The following is a 15,313-nucleotide window of genomic DNA, read 5'->3' as shown; positions in this document are numbered from 1 at the left end:
GACACACACATTCCAGGCCAATGATGGGGCTGGTACCTCTGCTCTCGTCAAACCATCATCAACCCATTGACCCTGAGAAATGGACATTATTCCCATTTTACAGTTGAGGACGTGGAGGCTCAGGGCCGTGAAAGTCACCCAATCCTAGGTCACACAGCTAGGGACCAGAAGGGCAGGACTTGAACCCAGGTCTGACTCCAGGGCCTGTGATCTCAATCACACAGCTGCTCTCTTTTCCACACACAGGTGCCCACACACACACTTCAAATAATGGACACAACCACACACTACCTTCCTGTGAGTCAAGAAGGCCCAGGGACTATGAATGTGGGTTTAGGAGGTAGCAGACCTGGCCTTGGACAGGCAGCTTGCTCTCTGTGAGTCTCGGTTTTCCCATCTGGAATATGGGCAACATTATGGTCAGTGCAGGACTTCCCACGTGGCGCTCATGGTAAAGAACCCACCTGCCAGTGCACGAGACGTAAGAGACACGGGTTCAATCCCTGGGTTAGGAGGATCCCCTGGAGGACAGAATGGCAACCCACTCCAGTATTCTTGCCTGGAGAATCCCACGGGCAGAGGAGCCTGGCAGGCTACAGTCCACAGGGTCGAAAAGAGTCAGATGTGACGAAGCCACTTAGCATGCACGGTCAATACGTTGCTGCTAATATTTGCCCCCACGTTGACCACACAGTGGGACAAGGGGTCAGACACAGCCATGAAGAATCACAGACACCGTAGTGCATTCTGCCATCATTTCTCAGGGATCTGCTCCGTGCCAGGTGGTGTGCTGGCTGCTGTGGGTCAGGCAACAAGAGGACACTGCCCTCCCAGAGCTCACTGTCTGCTGGAGAGGGCACTGCCCTCCCAGAGCTCACTGTCTGCTGGAGAGACCAGCCGTTGCACATGACCTTGCTCATGTGGTGGGATTATCACAAGGGAAGTTCTCACATGCAGCTGCTTACAAAAGTCACCCTATGTAGTGGGTTCAGCCGTGCGTGTGTGTGTGTGTGTGTGTGTGTGTGTGTGTGTGTGTGCTCAGCCGTGCAACCCCATGGACTTCAGCCTGTCAGGCTTCTCTGGCCATGGGATTCTCCAGGCAAGAACACTGGAGTGGGCTGTCATTCCCTTCTCCAGGGGAATTTTCTGCATCTCCCGCATTGGCAGGAGAATTCTTTACCACTAGCACTGGCTGAGAAGCCCTGGGTTGAATGGTGGCCTCCCACAAGGAAACATTCCGAACGCCCCAGAAACTGTGAATGTGATCAATCTTATTTGGAAAAAGGGTCTTTGCAGATGCACTTCAGGTTAAGATGTCAAGAATTAGATCACGCTGGATGGGGTCTGGGTGGGTCCTAAGTCCAATGAAAATGATCCTTATAAGAGACAGAAAAGAAGACACAGATACACGGAGAAGGAGGCCACGTGAAGAGGGAGGTAGGGATGGGAGTGATGCGGCCACAAGCCAAGGAATGCCAGCTGCCACTGGAAGCTGGAAGAGACAAGGATGGATTCTCTCCAACAGGCTTTGGAGGGAGTGTGGCCTATTGACACCTCGATTTTGAACTTCTGGCCTCCAGAACTGTTAGAGAATAAATTTGTTTATTATTTCTATGTTAGCTTATTTGGCTGCAGTATGTGGCATCTTTAGCTGTAGCATGCAAACTCTTAGTTGTGGCATGTGGTATCTAGTTTCCTGACCAAGGATTGAACCCAGGCCCCTGCATTGGGAGTGCAGAGTCATAACCACTGGACTACCAAGGAAGTCCCCAAGCAAAGTCCTTTATCGAATCTCTTATCCATATACCTTTTGCTAGTAATGTTGTTTCTCTGACTGAAGCCAAGGAGTTGGCTGAATTATATCCACATCCTAACCCCTGGAAATCTGTGACTGTTCCTTTATATGGCAAAAAGGATTTGGCAGATGCGAGGAAGTTAATGGTATCGTGAAGGGAGGTTATCCTGGATTATCTGGGTGGACCCCAGGGAATCAGAGGGACTTCGTAAGAGGGAGACAGGAGATCAGAGTAGATGTGCAAATGGAAGACAGAAATTGCTCTGATACAAGGAAGGGGCCATGAGCCAAGGAATGCAGGCGGCCTCTGTGGGCTGGATAATGCAAGGGGAGAGATTCTCCTCTCTGGCTTCCAGAGGGAAGCAGCTTGCCTGGCACTTTGGCTTGGTGAGGCTGATTTTGGACTGCTGACCTCCAGAACTGTAGGAGGATGAAGTTGTGCTGTTTTAAGGTACTGAATTTGTGGTGCTTTGTTACAGTGGCAACAGGGAATGAATGCAAACCCTGACTGCTACATAAGAAAGGTGTCCACAGAGTCAAAAATATATCTAGGGACTTCCCAGGGTGGGGGAGCCAGTGGTTAAGAATCTGCCTTCCAATGCAGTGGGCGAAGTTTCAATCCCTGGTCGGGGAATTAGGATCCCACAGGCCCCACAGTGAGGCATATATATATGTGTGTGTGTGTGTGTGTGTGTGTGTGTATAATTATATACACATATGTATATATGTATATGTGTGTGTGTACATGTGCTAAGTTGCTTCAGTTGTGTCCAACTCTGTGACCCTATGGATTGTAACCCAGCAGGCTCCTCTGTCTATGGGATTCTCTATCAAGAATACTGGAGTGGATTGCCATGCTCTCCTCCAGATCTTCCTGATCGAACCTGTGTCTCTTATGGCCCCTGCACTGGCAGGGCAGGTTCTTTAACCCCTAGCGCCACCTACGAAGCCCATATATGTATATATACACATATGTACATATGTGTGTATATATGTATATGTATGTATGTTGGTGGGGGGGGCCCTGGAGCCACCGAATAAATGTGACACATGAAGCAAAGTAGTCACACAGAAACAATCACCCAATAACTGCAGGTCTCAGTATTAAGAACACTCATGCATAGAGACCCAGAGACAGCTGGAATGAACAGTTTACAATAGGTCAACACAGTCAGCTGTGGTACCACTAGAACCACACAAACCGCAGAGTCCTTCAGAGACACACACACACGCACACACCCAAGGTTACTATGGAAGCCAATAGGGTCCTCTGGAAAGATATCACACTTCACACCACTCTCCAGAAATAACGGCACAGTGACACAACGATGCCATGTTTACAACACACCTGGAAGTCCCAGCATCATCCACACCTGTCATCGTCAGCCTGAGACTCACGTTGAGTCAGCTGGATATGGCATCCAGGTGTGCGCATGTGCATACACACACACACACACACACACACACACACACACACACTTCCTCCCAACCTCCTCATGTAAGAGACCCAGCAAAGCCAAGGATATGGTACAAAAATAGTTTATTACAAAAGAAATCCAACCAAAACGCCTAATAATTTACATGGATATCAGTGCCTGGAGTCAGCCCATCTCTCCCTCCTCACTGAAGTGGGCAGAGTGCAGAAGGGAGAGCTGTTCCTTGGTTCCACTAGCTCTGGGAGAGGAGAAGGAAATGAACGTTTGGGGGCAGTTCCAGACGAAAGACTGGGAGACCAGGATGCCTGAGAAAAATGGGAGTAAGAGTCCTGGGTTGGGGGCGGGGCTGAGATGGAGGAATATCCGTGCTGAGAAGAAGGGGGTTGGGGGTAAATATATGTGCCTCTGTGCAAATCCTGATCCAGAAGATTGGAGGGGGGGGGGCAGAGTGAGATCTTCACAGTTTCCAGGAGGGCTGACCCCACAGGGTAGCGAGGTCCCTCCTCATGAGTCCAAGATCTGCCCCCCCATTCCTCTCAGCTACCTCCTGGAGCTGGGGAGGGGGGCACCGGCCGGCCAGGGGCTCGGAGGACCCCGGCATAGGGCAGGAAGGTCGGTGGAGATGAGGGTGGAAGGAAGAAACTGGGGGGAGCCATGGGGAATCCAGAAGGGTCCTTGGGGGGAGACTGGGAGGGCGAGGAGGGTGGTGACGCTGACAGAAGACCTGCAGGAAGAGAAGAGAGGGGCGGGGGTGAGGGTGGCCAGAGGCCAGAGCTAGGGAGGAGGCTGGGGTCCCGAGCCCTGGGTTCCGGGAGGCTGGCCTTGGGGTCTGGCTTCTCACCATTGGAGCTGAGGCGGCTGCTGCTCTCAGGAGACGTGGTGGTGCTCCGGTCCGGGGAGGGCTCCGGCTGGGATGCCGGAGCAGGCCGTGTGGCCTTGCCTCTCAGGATGTCGATGACCTGTGGGACGCCGCATGATCACCTCCGGGCCAGCCCTGCCCACACAGACCTGCCTCTCTCCATTTCTCCCGGTTCCCGAGTCTCCTAGCTCAGGGAGCCTCGCCTCTCTCTCAGGACGTGCAAGAGGGCACGTGACTTCCTTTCTTCGGGCCTCAGTCTCTCCTCTGCCTAGAACTCACACCCACGCGTCAGGCTGCACCGGCTTGCCTCCACGCCCTGGCACTTATGCGCACACGCACACTGCCGCATCCCTTGCACACACGTGCCACTCATCTGTCATGATGCACACACGTGCCACTCATCCCTGCAGATCGGCGCTCGAGCACAGAATCAACCTCATTCAGCCCCCACCCCTCCAACTCCCGCAACTCCTGCAATCCCCCGCGGCAACCAGCGCGCGTACTCACCCGGCGGCTGCGCGCCACCATGAGCGGTGTGTCGTTGTGGCAGTTCTTGAGGCCGCTGTCTGCGCCGCTGCGGACCAACGTGCGCACGAGCGGGAGGAGCCCGCGGCCGGACGCCGAGTGCAGCGCCGAGCTGCCCGAGTACATCTGCGCGTTCACGTTGGCGCCGTGCTGCGGGCGGAGAGGCGCGGGTCAGGACCACCGCCTGGGTGGAAGGGGGCGGGGCCCAGGGGGCGGGGCCAGCGTGAGGGGCGAGGTCACAAGCTGGGACGGGGCCAGACCCGGGACGGTCAGAGAAGGGTGGAAACTGGAAACAGGGGCGGGACCAAGCGGGTCGCGGGGCGGCACCGAATCCGTTGGCAATGGACTCGGCAGCCACGGCCAAGGCAAAGGGGGCGGGGTCAGAGAAGAGAAGGGTACAGAGATCTGGGCTTGATCGTGGACGGAGTCAGGGCGGAAGGACAGCGCGGGGACTGGGCCAAAGCCGGAAGACAAGGGTCAGCAAGACTCTAGCTGGGAGGGGCCTGGAACGTTTTGGGGGTTTAGAGGAAGGAATGCGAGATGGCCCGGGACTGGTTCGTAGTCTGGAGGAATCAAGTCCTAGGGTTGACGGAAGGAGGCCTAGGAGGAAGGGTCGGGGCTGGAAGCGTAGCAAGCACAAGTGCAAGAACTGGAAGGAGGAGGGGTCGGTTGCAGGGATGGAGCGACAGGCGGTCAGGGCCAGAGGAGAGGGTGGGAGAGAGGCCACGTAAAGGGGCTCGTACCCACCTGCAGCAGCAGCTGGACCATGCTCAGGCTGTTGTTTTCCACGGCGTGGATGAGCGGGGAGCGGCCGCTCTTAATGTCCTGCGGCAAGGAAGGAAGGTTTTGAGCGTCCCCTTGCTCTGTCCAAGCAGCTGGAGGCCCGCATCCCAACCAGCGCTGGGTCCAGCATCTGTTTCCTTAGGTACTGCGAGACCCGCTCCGTTGGCCCCGCCCCTCCCTGCTCCTCCAGGCGCCCTCATCCCACCCCACCCCCCAGCCCAAGCGCGCTCACCACCGCGTCAATGTCAGCGCCGTGCTCCAACAAGAGCAGCACCGCTTCTTGGCACTCGGTGTTCACGGCCACGTGCAGGGCGGTGAGCCCTGAAAGAGCGGGAAACTCAGTTAAACGTAGGCCTGGGGTTTTGCAGCCTCAGAAGGACTCCAGGTCCTACCAGACAGCCCCACCCAGCGCCCGGGTAGGTGCTCACCATCGTAATTGCGGGCCTCCAGGTCCATGGTGCCCCCAGGTGCGCTGTCCAGCAGGGCCCGCAGGCAGGCGGGGCTGCGGTGCTCACACGCCAGGTGGGCTGCCGTCTGGCCGTGGCGGTCCAGTGCCATGGGGCTGGCACCAGCCATCACCAGGAGCCGGACCACAGACGGCAAGGTGGTGATCACAGCCAGGTGTAGCGGTGTCTGGGGAACAGAGACTGTGAGGGACTCCTGTTTCCTGCCCTGCGACCCAGTCCTGCCTCCCTCAGAGTTTCCGGGTCCTGACCCTCAGCAGTAGTCTGAACCAGAAATCTGAGCACCTCCTCCCTCAGATTCAAGCGTCAGGGCCTCCAGCTCTTCTTCCCCTAGGACTCAGGTCCCCAGCCTCACCTGCCGGAGGTTGTTGTAGATATCCAGTTCCCGGCCTCCATGCTGGAAGAGGTTGACCAGACGATGCACAGCTGGCAGGTTGCCCTGCACCACGGCAATGTGGAGTGGCCTGGGGGTGGAGAATCACAGGCATGAGGGTGGTCACCTCTCACCCCTGTATGCTTAGCAGTGCTAACTCCAAAATGCACAGGATGCTTTAGAAGTAACAGGGGTATCCAACCACTGCTCCCCATTCCCTCCATCCTGGTTCAGGCACCATCATCTTCCTCTTGGAGTGTCCCCTCTTTACTGGCCTCTCTACTACCACAGAGCCCTGCTGTCTGCTCCCCACATAGCAGCTAGAGAGACCCTTTTAGAACCTAAGTCAGATCATGCTCCTTTTCTGCACAGAATTCTCAAAGTCCTCACCATGGCCCACAGGCCCGGGGTGATCTTGTCTCTCCCTCTTCGATTCCTTTTGATGTCATCTCTGTTCACTCTCCTCAGTTCACTCTGGCCACTAGCCTCCTTGCTCTTCCTCAAACATACCAAGCATGCTTGCCTCCTAGGCCTTTGCACTGGCTGTTCCCTCTGCCAGGAACAGTATCTCCCCCGCCCCCATATCTTTGAGGCTAACTCCCCTCGCTGGGGCCTCTGCTAAAATGGTAGGGCAGCGGCTCCCCCCCACCCCCAGGCTTTATTTTCCTCCACATCATTACCTGACATCTTACACTGTTTCCTGTCTGAATCTCCCTCAATAGTCAACTCCACCAGGTAAAGCGTTTTTCCAGTGCCTATGACAGTGGTTGGTGCTGAGAAAGTGCTCCACAAACACCCTGAATAGATGAGGCCCTCTCAAGGATCCCTGACCATCCTTGAAGCTGGGGACCATGTGCTCACCCCGTTCTGGGCCACAGTTTTCTCATCTGTGGAATGGGTTGGGGATGAACTGGATGGTCTCCATCCGTGGTGACTGGAGATCACGTTCAGCCTCCAACCCAAGAGTAGGTACATGGGGCAAGTTTTGCCCAGAAGGGAGATGACGGCACAGGTGGGACAAACAGGGATGAGGGTCGTTGCTTGGGAGGCCGGACTGTGCAACCCTGATCCCCCCATTAGGACTGAAGGACTCCATTTCCTCAGCTTCTGGGAAGGTTGTCAAATCTCGGCTCTCTCTGGGAATTACCCCCCGCTGAAAAGGGCTGCTTGCCCAGGTCATGGGGGTGGGTAGACGCCACCCAATGGCATCCGCTGACTGGTCCGTGTGGGCATAGAAGGCCCAGCCTTCTGGCCCCAACTCTCTGAAAGGCCACTCCAGCTGCCATATTCCCTGTGGGATCCCTGAGGCCCGGCTGAAACTACAGAGCAGCGAATTCTCCCTCTGCCCAGTCCGGCTTTCTCCATCCCTACGGGCACTGAGCTGGAGAACCCTTTCCAATAAACCTCCTGCCAGCTTCTCAGGGCCCCCGAAGCTGGAAGAGCCATTCAGAGCTGAGGACAATCTGGGATGGCTGTAGCGGGGTGGGGGGACGCTGGCGCTGAGTCCATAAGGCTGGCTGAAGTTACACAGGCCCCACAACCTCTATTTAAGGGCCACTTACTGGGGGCAACTTCCTTCTCACCCGCCGCTGCTTGCTGCCAAACCTGGGCCAGGCTAAGAGAGGTGAACGGCGATCCTCCCCACGGCGGAATAGACTTCTAGAATCCACCTCCTAGGTGCTGGAGGCAGGGAAGTTCTGCTGCACCGGAGGGCTTTGCGGGGGCTGAGCCAGGGTTGCAAATCTCTCTTGCCCTGAAGCGTGGGCAAAGTCACGTGGCCCTTTACAGCCTCGGGTTTCTCCTCGGTAAAGTATCTCCCGCAATAGCTCCCAGCTCCCAGGAAGAGATTCTGCAGGTGAAACACTGAACCCGGATCCTGAACCGGGAGAGCCACATTTGAAAAAGAAATCTCGGGGAAGGGGTCGGACCTGGGCCAGGGCCCCCGGGGAAAGGCTCCGTCCCCTCCGCGCACCTCTCAGGACGCCCCGCCTGGGTCCCCTTCGGGGAGGGCGGGGTTAAGCGAGGGCAGAGGGAGAAATGATTTCAGAGAAACCGTCCAGGCCTGAGTTCCCATAAACGCGCGGGCCGCAGGGGGTGGGGCGGGGCTGGAGGAAGTGGGGACGGGAGGGGCGGCCCAGCCCTCGGACTTCCAGTAACAGGTCTGCTGGGCGGGGCTCCGCTTCCTGCTCCCGGGGGAGGGAAGCCTGGCCCTTCGGGGATCTACCCTGTCCACCCCGGCACCCCAACTTCCATCCTCGAATGAGGCGGAGAGGGGAGCCCGACCCAAAGAGCTCTCTCTAGTTACCTTGGGGGTAAGAATGGACCCCAATTGCTCCAGCCAGGGGACCCCGCTAGAACTCCATGCCTCAGGGTTCAGACTCCAGCTGCCTCTCTGTCCCCCACATCCTGGCATGCATCCTCCTGCGACCCTGGCATAGGATGCCCTAACTCTTGGCGGGTACGGACTGTCCCCATCGCTCCGAGTTTTAGGCTCCCCCGGCTGCCCTGCCGCCCGGCGCCTTACCCGTTCAGCGGTCAAGGCATGTAGTACCCCAACTTCTGCCCTCCGGGACTCAGAACGCGTCCCCCCTCCCCCCCCGCCACCTCGTGGAAACTCAGACTTCCAGCTCCCCACTGCCAGACCTTTGGGAGGGGGTGGGTGGGTGATTGCAAATACCCTGAGATCTTACTGCCCTGAATACCTCGAAGTCCAGCCTCCCAACCGTAGCTTTGGCCCTTTGGGGATCCAGACCTAGCGTGTCCCCCATCCCCCGCCCCCGCCCGGCCCGCTGCCCATTCCGGTAAAGCCTCGGCCCCAGCGGAAGGGGTTAAGGTTAGAGGGAGAGCCAGGAGGGGGAGGCTGCGAGTGAGTGACGGGTGCTGACGTGGGGAAGGCAGAGCAGCTGGGCTGCGGTCAAGTTCTGCGGGAAGGGATTTCCCCCACCAGGCAGCTGAGGCAGAAGTGTTTGCTTTAGGGGAGAGTGGGGAGGGAGGCTGGGGCGTGGGGCTGGAGACTGGTGTGCCAGGGCTTCTGCACCCGGCTTTCACAGGCTGCAAACAAACCACCCCTGGGGACAGAGACAAATTGAATCTATTTCACAGATGACCCCACAGGTACCCAGAGGCGGCGGGAACTAGTTTTACCGAGGCCTTTTTGTATAAATATATATATCTTTATATATACATATATATAAAGATAACATTTATAACTCAGACACTTTGTCCTGCTTGGGTTCACAAGGATAGTCCACAACCACCCTGAGAGCTCTGTTCCAACAAAATCCACTCCCATGTACTGAGCACCGACTGTGTGCCCGGCCCTGTTCTATGCACTGCAAGTCCTGTACTTCACTGCATTGAATCCGCATTGTGATCGTGAGGCCTGATTTCCAGATAGGGAAACTGAGGCTTGGGGATGTGAAGTCACCCAGGGGCCAGTGGTGGAGACCCCCCACTTTCCTTGCATCTCCCCCTGTGGTTTCCAGAGTCCCCAAGCCCATTCCTGGATAATTGCTTTATTGAAATAATTTCTTTTCTGCCTCATAGAGACCTTCATCTTGTGGTTCTTGTTTGTACAGGGGGAAACTGAGGCAGAGAGGTGTGAGAAAGTGACCAGCTGAGATTCCATCCGAGGTTGGTAGAATTACCATAAGCATGGTGGTCAAGTGTTTTTTTGAGTTCTAGGCCTGGGCTAAATGCTCCCATGCAGGATTTCTCGGTGGCTTCATGCATCTCAGAAGCCTGTCCTTCAAACAGTAGATGATAAAACCATGAGATTTGTGAAATCAACTTAAAGAATTGTCAAATTAATTTAGTGGGCTATGACCAGGAAACAGCGACATGACTAGAATAGAAAACCCCAAAGTAGCTCCCATGTTGTAAGCATGAGTGCTGTTTGTTCTGTGCAATTTTTATTTCAAGTTTATATATGTGTGTGTGCTTAGCAAAAGGTAATAATGATAATAATAACATTAATTAATACAGATTGAGCACTTTCAATCTACAAGGCTCTGTGCAAGGAGCTTAACATGTCTAATTCGTATAATAAGTCAATCTGTAAAATGTCTTTCTCATTTTTGGCTTTTGGTAAAAACTTTAAAGCCCACTGCTTGAAAAACAGTCCTGGGAGGTAAGGGTTCTCAGGGTGCCCATTTTTCAGAAGAGGAAACTGAGGCTCAGAGAGGGAAAGGGGCTTCCTCAAAGTCGCATAGACGGGGAGACAGGATTCTAATTCAGTGCAGGTAACTTGAAAGCTCGTGCTGAGTGCCCCTGTGTTGCAGTGGGTGGGTGAGGTGGGTGGAGGGTTGGCCTCCCCACCCTTCTACTCCCCTCCGTGAACGGGGGACTGTCACTCACGTATCTCCATCCTCATCAGCTCGCGTGGCCATGGCGAAGTCAGCTGACAGGGGGTGTTCCATGGAGCACACCATGGGGTACAGCGGTGTGGGCAAGTTCAGCAGAGGAAAGGGGGGGCCCATGGTCGGGGTGGGGTACAGGGACAGTAAAGGTCCTGGGGAGAGAAAGGACATGCATGAGGCCAAGCCCACAGGTCAGCAGCCTGCCCCCGGCTCCAGGCCTTCGCTCTGGGTCACCTGCCCTTTTCCCTTGGTCCCTTTTGGATCTCCTCCTGAGCCCTCAAGGCCCAAGACAAACTCCTCTACCACGGCCCTCCTCTGCGCTCCTGCAGCTCCCCTTGCCAGCCCTGGGCATTGTCACTTATCTTTACTTCTGTCTGACCCCTCATCTTCTACTAGGCAAAGATTCTGCACTATCGCCCAGCGTGGGGACCTCAGGGCCAGTTTGCTGAGTGAATTTGTGGCTGAGGAAGGTAAGGATGGATGAAGCACCAGGTGTAGGGGGTGGGATGAATGTGTACAGAGTTTGGGGAGAGGGAGTAGTGCCAGAATCCGGCATAAATCAAACTGCTGGAAGGTACTGAGGTAGCTGGCAAGTCAGCACTCAGATGGGGAAAACTGAGGCTCAGGTTTTCATGGGGGGATGGGAAAGGGGAGAAGGCAGTGACAGGCCTCCTGATGGAGGGCTTGAAGCTGTACCCTGAGGGGATGAAAGGTGCAGAAACCAGGCAAAGTTCTGGAGGCCCAAGGCCTGGGGTCTCTGCAGCTCTGGGGGTCACTCGGAGATTGTGACGTGGGCACAGCTGTGGGAGAGGCTGCCCCCTCCTGGGTATCAGGGACGGAGACAGGATGGGAAGGATAGTGCCTGTTTTTCTCTGTCATCTCCTGGTCCTTGGGGGCTCCATTCCTGAAACCCTGTTTCCTGTTCCTTATATGTTCAATCCCAGGCCTTGGTGCCCTCAGGCCTTCTGCCCAGAGACCCCCAAATCCTCCCTGGCCCTAAATCCTTGAGGCCCAGAACTCCCCAGTCCTGCCCCCCAGTTCTTAGAATCCTCAGTCCCCAAATCCCCCCTAAGGCCTCCTGACCTCATGACACCAGTGAGACCCTGATCACTTGCAAGCACACAGAAGTGGGTGCTTAGAACCCCAGGTCTCTGGCCTGCTGATTCTTAGGACCCCTGGTTTTGGGATCGGATTCCTTGGGTTTTTGTGATCCCAGATATTGGGGTGCTCAGTACTCCCATTCGGTTCCCATCTTCTCCCGACATCTGGGTTCCTGAGGTTTTGATAAATGGGGATCCTTAATATGTCTCCTTAGAACCCCAGCCTCTGTTCCCCTCACTCCCTTTGACCCCACATAAAGTTCAAGGATTCCAAAACCCCCAGCTTCTTGGGTCCAGCTGCTGATTCCTTATAACCCTATATATCTGGGTTCTTAAGAGTTTATAATTCTGTGTTCCTGGGACTTGACTCCCTGAGATCCGATATCTGGACTGCTGGGCACTGTCTCCTGGCTCCCTGTAGGTGGGTCTCAGATCTCAGGACTTCAGACACCCAGCTTCCTAGAGCTCTGGTATCTGTGTCCCAAGGTGCTGGCTCCCTGAAGCTCCCATATCTGCACCCCTGGGACCTCAGGCTCTGCCCGCATCTCCCCAGGAACCCCCTCTCTGTGTCCTTGGGACCTTGGCTTCTGTCCCTCGGCTCCCAGAGGCCTCCCCCCCACCCCCTGTGTTAAGGTCGGAGCTCCACTGCCTGACTCAGGTGGTCACCCTCTGCACTGCCTGCCCCCCACCCGGCCATGACCTGCGGAAGCCACTCACCCTGGTAGTAAATTGCCTCTGGTCGCGCCAGGCCGTGAGGGGGCGCGAGCACAGCCGGTGTGTCGGAGCCACCGCGGAGGGGATCCGGGGGGACGACGGGGCCCGCAGCGACGCGCGGGGCGGCGGGCTCCGGGGAGGGCGCGCGCAGAGGGCGCTTGCGGAGCGGCAGCGCGGCGCCCGGGGGTCCGGTGGCCTTGGGCCGGGTGCGCAGGTCCACGGGCCCCTCGTCCATGGTCCCCGCGGGGCATCGGGGCATGGGGCCGCCGGGGACGGCGGCCGAGCGGGCGGCCGGAGCGCGGCTGGGCTCGGCGGCACGGGAGGGTGGTTGCGCCGAGCGCCGGGACTTCCCCTGCCGCCGGCTGAACTGAAGGGACTTTTGTCGGCCCGGGCGGTGCCGGCCGCCCGCCTCCCCGCCCCCGGCCCCCCCGGGGCCACCCGTCCGCCCCAGGGGTTTCCTGGACCCGCCGCCGCTCCCGCCGTCCCGCGGTGCCGCCCGCCGATCGCCCCGCCCGCGCCGCGCCCCGCGCCCGCCCCCTCCCGGCCCCGCGGCGCCCGGGGCGGCTGGGCCTCGGCGGGGGGCGGGGGCGGGCAGGGGGTGGGAAGGAGGCGGGGTCGCGGGGTTGCGGGGTCCCCACCCCTGCGGCTGCGGGCCTCAGCGGCGTCTCCGTGTGTGTGTGTGTGTGTGTGTGTGTGTGTGTGTGTCTTTCTGGCTGTAGGTCTCTATCTCTGTATCTCAGTCTGGAACTGTCCCTGACTCGAGGGTCTGGATGGATGTCTATCTCTGTGTCTCTCTCTGTTCTCACTGCCTCTGTCTCCATCGTCTCTGGGCATCCCTTTCTGTCTCTCGAGCGCTGTCTGATTCTCAGCCTCTTCCTCTCCCCCGACCCCACCTCCCCAGGGAGGCAGTTCCCTGAGGCCCTTGGGGTCGCCAGGACGTGGGTTCGATTCCAGACTCCCACTTCCTCGCTGGTTGACCTTGACCAGGCACTTCCCTTCTCTGAGTCGTTTCCTCCTTTGTGGGAGCGAGAAGACGCACCCAGGGCAGGGACTACCCTCGGCGGGCGCCCGGGCACGATCCCTCTGCCTGCCCTGCCCCCATCTCTGCCTCCTCCATGTGCCTGCTCAGTTTGGGGTGTGAACTTCGCTGGGGGCGTGGGGGGGGTGTTCTGTGGGGAGTGCACAGAGAAACCGTGAACGTGTCTCTCCTCTCGGGGTCCCATGACCCAGCCTAAGCCTCCGGGCACAGGGTGGGTGCCCCCGAAATCCTCGATACACAGAGAAACAGATGTGGCGAAAGGGGTCCAGAGGTCGTGAGAGGCCAGGTAAGAGGGAGACGGGGAGACAGCTAGAGCCGTAGGGTCACAAGATCAGAGTCACAGCGGCCAAAGCCCGGGTCCAGAAGACGGGGGGCCGGCGGGCTTCCCTTCTGCCCCCGCGTCCCCCTCCCATCCCGGGCGGGGTTGGTGGGTGGGGAACAGGCCCGGCTGGTTGGGGGCATGACTCAGAGGCAGGCTGGAGCTGGGGGCGGCGGGGCCAGGGAGAGGGAAGGACGGAGGCGGGCCTCTCCCCTGACCCCGCCTCTGCCGCCCTTCTCTCCGCCCCGGGGAGGGACCCCAGCCGCTCGGGGCTTTCCCGGATTTCCCTGGAGGCGGGGCTATCGCTGGGGTTGAGTCCCGGTCACTGACTTACGGGAGGTGGAGCGGAAGACTTGGGGACCTAAAGGGGCGAGGGAATGGGTGCTGCACCCCAGGTCTGTCCAGGCGGCACGCAGGGTCTTCCTGGTTTTGTGTGTCTCCCCCGGTCTCTGCATCTCCTTCCCTGGTCTCCGTCCCTCAGCCTCCAGTCCCGCCTTGTCGTCTTGTCTCTCCATCTCTGTCTGCATCTCAGTCTCCCCATCCTGGGACCCTGAAAATGCGTGTAAGGCCCCCGGTTCTCAGGAAGGGACTTTGCCCAAGACTGGGACTCCACCCCAGTGATGTCAGGAGCAGCTGTGGGCAGACAGAAGCCTAAGTCTCTTCCCTGCTTCTCTCCTTTCTGCCTCTCTGGGTCTCCCCCTCGGCGCCCTGTAAAGGTAGAGCGTCTGGGGGCAAGATCTGGGTTCAAGTCCCACTTCCACCCTTTGTTGACAGTGGACCTTAGGTCATTTCTCTTGAGCCTCAGTTTGTTCTTCTGGAAAATGAGGCTGAAATCAACCCTTATCCCCAGAGTTGTGGAGGCTACAGGGGAAGAGGTGAGGGAATTAGGTTGGGAAGTCTGGCATTCCCACCCACTCAGCCCTCACCTCTGGTGACTCTCCAACACAGGGGAGGGATGGGGTGTAGAGCACTGCCCCGCTGTACAGAGAGCAGCTGAGCCTGGGAGAAGCGAGGCTTGTCAAGGTGATGACCCCAGGAGGTAGGGTTGGAAGGACGCCCAAGGTCCTCCCATGCCCTGGCTCCCTTGCTGCAGCTGGAGCAATGACTCTGGGCCCAGACAGGACTGGGGAGGGGGTGTCTGCTTTCGGCCCAGAGGGGGCTTAGAGGGGCCGAAAGAGAGGATGCTGCTGGTTCTGAATCTGAGGGTGGAGGAAGGATGAAAGAGTCTGAGGGAGGAGGATATGAAGGAGGAAGACAGGTCCAAGAGGGAAGTAGGTGGTCTGAGGGGGGAGGTGAGGGTCTGAGGGAGGAGGTGAGGGTCTGAGGGGGGAGGTGAGGGTCTGAGTGGGGAGGTGAGGGTCTGAGGCGGGAGGTGAGGGTCTTCGGGAGAGAGAGAATAACTAAGTGAGGCCAGTGGCTCTGAGAGAGGAGGAGAAAGTGGAGGGTGGGGGAAGAAGGGTTTGAGGGAAGATGAGATCTGAAGAGGCTGTGAGCGTGGAGGCAAATTCTGCGGGAGAGGATCTGAGGGTCTCAGGGTGGCGGCCATGG

General features: G+C 57.8%; 1 protein-coding gene across 1 annotated transcript; it reads right to left on the bottom strand.

The window, feature by feature from the left end:
- Nucleotides 1-3,420: 3,420 nt before the first annotated feature.
- BCL3 (BCL3 transcription coactivator) lies at nucleotides 3,421-12,754 on the bottom strand. The gene is made up of 9 exons (NM_001205993.2): nucleotides 12,411-12,754; nucleotides 10,592-10,745; nucleotides 6,218-6,326; nucleotides 5,827-6,031; nucleotides 5,631-5,719; nucleotides 5,363-5,440; nucleotides 4,598-4,765; nucleotides 4,073-4,190; nucleotides 3,421-3,955 (listed from the first exon to the last, which is right to left on the bottom strand). The coding sequence occupies exons 1-9, from the start codon at nucleotides 12,664-12,666 to the stop codon at nucleotides 3,768-3,770; spliced, it is 1,365 nt and encodes a 454-aa protein (NP_001192922.1). The 5' UTR covers nucleotides 12,667-12,754; the 3' UTR covers nucleotides 3,421-3,767.
- Between the last annotated feature and the right edge of the window lie 2,559 nt (nucleotides 12,755-15,313).

Source organism: Bos taurus, chromosome 18 (genome assembly GCF_002263795.3).
Source record: "Bos taurus isolate L1 Dominette 01449 registration number 42190680 breed Hereford chromosome 18, ARS-UCD2.0, whole genome shotgun sequence".
Taxonomy (NCBI): domain Eukaryota; kingdom Metazoa; phylum Chordata; class Mammalia; order Artiodactyla; family Bovidae; genus Bos; species Bos taurus.
This window is presented reverse-complemented; position numbering and strand designations above follow the sequence as displayed.

Excerpts from the sequence above, each read along its gene's own strand:
- BCL3 (NM_001205993.2), bottom strand. The coding sequence starts at position 12,666 with ATGCCCCGATGCCCCGCGGGGACCATGGACGAGGGGCCCGTGGACCTG. Across the intron at positions 5,720-5,826 it reads GGAGGCCCGCAATTACGATG|GGCTCACCGCCCTGCACGTG; the intron begins GTGAGCACCTAC and ends CCGCTCTTTCAG. Across the intron at positions 3,956-4,072 it reads CAGCCGCCTCAGCTCCAATG|GTCTTCTGTCAGCGTCACCA; the intron begins GTGAGAAGCCAG and ends CTCTTCCTGCAG.